The sequence below is a fragment of the Solea senegalensis genome, linkage group LG10 (assembly GCF_019176455.1).
Source record: "Solea senegalensis isolate Sse05_10M linkage group LG10, IFAPA_SoseM_1, whole genome shotgun sequence".
Lineage (NCBI taxonomy): Eukaryota > Metazoa > Chordata > Actinopteri > Pleuronectiformes > Soleidae > Solea > Solea senegalensis.
This window is the reverse complement of record NC_058030.1, coordinates 25,006,094-25,011,093: the sequence shown is the minus strand read 5'-3', so window position 1 is coordinate 25,011,093 and position 5,000 is coordinate 25,006,094. Positions and strand designations below refer to the sequence as shown.

The following is a 5,000-nucleotide window of genomic DNA, read 5'->3' as shown; positions in this document are numbered from 1 at the left end:
GTGTGAGGAGCGCTGGCTTCTCATCCTCGAAGAACATGCGCAGAGGAGCTCCCATGTAGAGGAACATGACTCCGAGCAGTGTGATGGCCGCCGTCCTGACGGCCGGGTTCGTGGCGCCCAGAGCCGTCTTCACATTGTTGATGAAGCCCTTCACATTGATCCTTATGGGGCAAAGGTGAACACATGATGACATTAAAACATCTGCTGTTGGTGCCAAACTTTTAGATCACCGTAATTTTAAACAATGGTTTCACTGCAAGAGAGAGAGGGAGCGGTGGAGAGTGTGTGTGTGAAAAACTTGTTTTGATTATAAAAAACCAAACAATCAAACTGATTAATCAAAAAAAGAGCTGGTAATTAATTTAGTAACCTATTAATCATGGCTGACCTGAAACAGACAGTGGACAGTTATGCATGCGGCTGATTGCAGTAAGCTTTTTAAAGACTGGAGGTCACTGTTTAAAGTTCAGACTGAAACTCACCCTGCAAAACCAAACTCCTTCATGGCATTAGCCAGCCAGTTCAGAGTCTCAGCCTGGTTTTTGGGATTCTTCTGTGCAAAAGCCATGGAGACGACCTTACAATTAAAACACAAAAATATGAAATCATTTATAAAAAACAAAACAAAACAAAAAAAACAATCTGTGGTTAACTCAAAAAAGAAAAACATGTTTTCTTGCAGAGCGATCTCCTTTATATCAATCGACGATCGCGATATTTATCACAATATAAATCAGATCAATATTTATGTTGAGGTGATATCCTGATCTTGGAGATATATGTGGATATAAAGCTGCATACAGGTCGTTTCTCTGGACTCAAAAACGGTCTACGGTTTATGATCTGTATCAAACATACATGTTTTTTGTTTTGTACATGATTTAAAAATATACTTGGCTTTCATTCCAGAGAACAGCTTCTTTATTTACATGAATGACATTCACGTGTGTTATAAAGACACATGACCATAAATATGGTCAAATTCTGCTGTAACACAAATAACAATAATAAAGCTTAAAATTAAAGACCATGTTTTGTTTTTTTTAATCAATACATTTAATATTTTGTGTATTTTAGACGTTTATTCCATACAATAAATATGATTATCGATGCAACAGCCTTTAAAAGCAGGAAAAGTCTTCACAGATACCATTAGTGCCATGTAGGGGCCCGAGGTCTGTTTTTCCCCCTGGTCCACAAAGTCATTTTCAACACCCCTGGTAAACCACTTGTACGTACTATGATTGTTTGACCGAATCAAACTGTTCAGTTTTCCAACTCCTGGTTTGAGCTGTACATCAGCCTGACAACTATAAATATGATCAATTTCTGCAATAGCACAAATAATTAGGCTTAAAATCAAAGAAGTCGTTATAAACTGACTGTTTAATTTTGTCGATTACATGCAACGTTATCAGTGCAACAGCCTTTAAAAAGCAGGAAAAGTCATCGCAGACACTTTTTCATGAGATGACAATATAAAAAATCTAAGACCTAGTCTTATGTCAGTCAGGTACAAACCTGTTCCGCGGTCCACGGCAGTGAGCAGGCCTCTGCGATCGCCGTCAGTCCCTCCTTTGCATTCCCGCCACATTTGACGTCTCCAACTTTATCCACCAGACCGTCCAGAACCACGGAGGCGGATGTCTTTGAGAACTGTCCCCGCTGAGCGACGAGGGCCACGACGTGCAGCTTCATCTGCATCACCTGCACAGAGACCGATGAGACGGTGAGTAAAGCAACGGCAGAGGTCCCTTTTTGATCAGTAGGGATGGGAATTGGTAAGATTCCGATTCCATTATCGCTTATCGATCAGATTCCTTCTCGACCTTATTGGGTGAGGGAATAAGTACAAATGTGTTTGTTTGTATGAACTCTTTATCTGATTTTCACATGAATTAGTCCAGACAAAAAATAATGTTTGTCTTTTTTATGTGCCATAAAAACTAAAACCACAGCCTGCTCTGTGACACTGTTTATCCTCGCCTCAGTCATTTTATTCTTCCTGCCTCTATGAACAGAGTAGCTCGAGGTGCACGAGAGCAACTTGCTGCAGCCTCTGAGCCAGCCTGACTCTGACCATCATCATCATGTCACTGTGATGGACAATGACAAAGGAGATTCTTCGTATAGTAAAAGCTCACATTAACTTAGTAGACAGTACCTGTCCTGTCTGGAGAGTTGAAAGTTACTTTCAGCATTAATAACAGATGACGTCCCGTTAGCTCCGCTGCTGCTTGACTCGTCGCTAAGTAGCAGTGTATCAAACACCCCACAGTCCTGCAAATGAAGGGCATGCTGTGTGGCCAAATGTTTCTGCATTTTGGACGAAATGGAAACTTTACTAGTGTTGCAAGTGACAGTCTTGTCGTCTTTAATACAACCACACTTCAGAGCTTCTGCCTCGGCACCATGTTTGCTGTGTTTGAACCAAAACAACACAGCGCGTGTGTGACGTCATTTGCAACAAGTGGAAACTGATGAGTAAAATCATTAAGCAAGCGTGCCAACGGCTCCGAGGAACGGTTCGATTCACCGGTTCTCGATCCCAAACCCTATTGATCAGCATCATGATGGGGGATCACTTGATAAGTAGGGCTTCACAGCTAAGACACAAACAGATCGCTGCCGTTGTTATGGGCGAGTGCCTCTGCAGTTATAAAACGAATCAATGATTATTAGACTAAAACATTGAAATATGCTAATTCTGGTATGATCATGTACTCAAAACAGACGGAGCAACAGAACAAAGACAATTTAGCTCAAGTTTATTATCAACATCTGTTTTTGTAAAATGCTGCCACACAGTGACATGGATGTTAGACGACTGACTGTAGCTCAACATTAAATAAAACCACCAACGTACTTTAATCTAATAATCTAATCCAAAATACTGAAAACAAGGGGGTGTTCTCTGAAGACATTTACCTATGGAACAGGGGTGCTCTGAAAACACATTCCTCCAGATGAAATCAAATTAACACAGAAGAAACATATCGACTGATTAATGGACCAGTCGACCGGGACATTACAGTGATAAATTACAATCTCGATTCACAACTACAAGTGATCTCATTGACTCTCCTACATTTTCATTCATGAGCTGCCTCATAAATAAACGCAGCCTTGTCTCTGCCATCTCTCTCAACATATGAAGCCTTTACAGCACGTGATTCAGTGGAGGCAAGGATACACAGGACCAAGTGTGTGCTCAGGAGAAATAAATACAAAATGGATGGTGATGAAAACCCAGAATCACAACCACACGATCCAAGCATGAGCACAAGAAAGGTTCACAGTGGGCACAGTGCGATCGCAGGCTTCAGTGGACTCCTGTGATTTCAGACCTTTGCTAAATGTTGGAGATGAATGCATGTTTTCAGGGTTGTTACGTCTTTTTAACTTTGATCTACAGTTAGCCATGGTTGGCTTTGATTCTTCTGCCTCTTCCTGTGACAACACTCTGACGTGTCGAGTGAGTGGAAACACACTGTACGTCACTCCACTTTCCGTAACTCCATTAAGTAGAAGAACCTCGGAGGATGCTCGGAGCTGTACAACACTTTGGTTGATGGTGGAAAAGAAACGTTCCGTTTAAAACACGGATCTAAACATTTAAGAGAGAAAAAAATCACGTTGTGTGATCGATGGATCGATTCATGCACTGAAACAATTACTGGTGAAAAGCAGCAGGGGGCAGTATAAAGATGGGATAATTTAAGTGATTATTATTTAATCCCTGTGGATTTAAAGTGACAGTGAACTGTTAGAGCTTGAAAGCAGCACTGGTCATGTGACCTCTGCAGCTCTATATATGCAGATGCATTAAAAAGAAGTGTCACAGACCTGAAAGTTGGTTTCCTTCCAGCCTGGTTTCTTGGCCAACATCCTGACTAAAGCCTGACACGGCATATCTGCCTTTTCCATGGTTTCCACAGCCTGAAACAGAAGAGGTGATTCATTTATTCAATTATTCATTCATTCACTCACTGGCTAAATCATTAGTAACAGATATAAATTTCTCCAACTTTGAAAGCTTTCATGTTAAACCCTCTCATGGGGATCATGATATTCAGGCCACCTGGGTTTACTTTGATTTTATGGCTGTGGAATTGTTCAACGAGCGAGTTCTTCTGAGAACTTTCCACATCTGCCAGTTATTCAGGAATCGTGGTACTGAGAACTATGCTAGTGAATCTTGCCTGTGATTGGACGCATTCTGGCAGAAGTCCTGAGGTTCTACTGTTCAGATATGTCTATGGACACAAAGCTCCATTTCTCTGCTTTCCAGTGTCCGTCCATCTTCTACTTATTTATCCTCCACATGAGGGTCTAATCTCAGCCAAGGTAGGGTGAGAGGCATAGTCACACCCCGGACAGATCGACCAGTTCATAGTTTTTGAATTTTCTAGATTTCACAAACGATGGAGGAGTTGTGAGAGATGTGCTTGACAAATGTCACAGGCATTACCAACACTAAGACCAGGTCTTCATCCCTGGACGATGTTCCTCTGATGACAGGGACCCGTAAGCCTATTTTGTAGGTCTCATCATAATGAGATGAGTTTATCTGCAACCATAAGGTCTATTTGAATACTTTGGGTGTCATCGTAAATGGAACACTTATGTGTAAATATCAGTACAAGGGGGCCGGATACTTGTGAAAGTATCCGGCCCCCTTGAACTTTTCAACCTTTTGCCACATTTGAGGCTTCAAACATAAAGATATAAAATTGAAATTTTTTGTCAAGACTCAACAACAAGTTGGACACAATCGTGAAGTGGAACGAAATTCATTGGATAATTTAAACTTTTTTAACAAATAAAAAACTGAAAAGTGGGGCGTGCATTATTCGGCTCCCTTGCGTTAATACTTTGTAGCGCCACCTTTTGCTGCAATTACAGCTGCAAGTGGCTTGGGATATGTCTCTATCAGTTTTGCACATCGAGAGACTGGAATTCTTGCCCATTTTTCCTTGCAAAACAGCTCAAGCTCAGTG

General features: G+C 41.3%; 1 protein-coding gene across 3 annotated transcripts in view; it reads right to left on the bottom strand.

Moving 5' to 3' along the window:
• Nucleotides 1-5,000, bottom strand: part of ckap5 (cytoskeleton associated protein 5) — a 47,894-nt gene that overhangs the window by 20,812 nt on the left and 22,082 nt on the right. For all 3 annotated transcript variants that reach the window (XM_044035388.1, XM_044035389.1, XM_044035390.1), the window contains exons 16-19: nucleotides 3,847-3,939; nucleotides 1,522-1,707; nucleotides 483-577; nucleotides 1-161 (exon numbers count right to left, since the gene is read on the bottom strand). The exon at nucleotides 1-161 is cut by the window's left edge and continues 23 nt beyond it. In XM_044035388.1, the coding sequence (XP_043891323.1) occupies nucleotides 1-161; nucleotides 483-577; nucleotides 1,522-1,707; nucleotides 3,847-3,939 (535 nt within the window). The remainder of the gene's footprint in view (nucleotides 162-482; nucleotides 578-1,521; nucleotides 1,708-3,846; nucleotides 3,940-5,000) is intronic.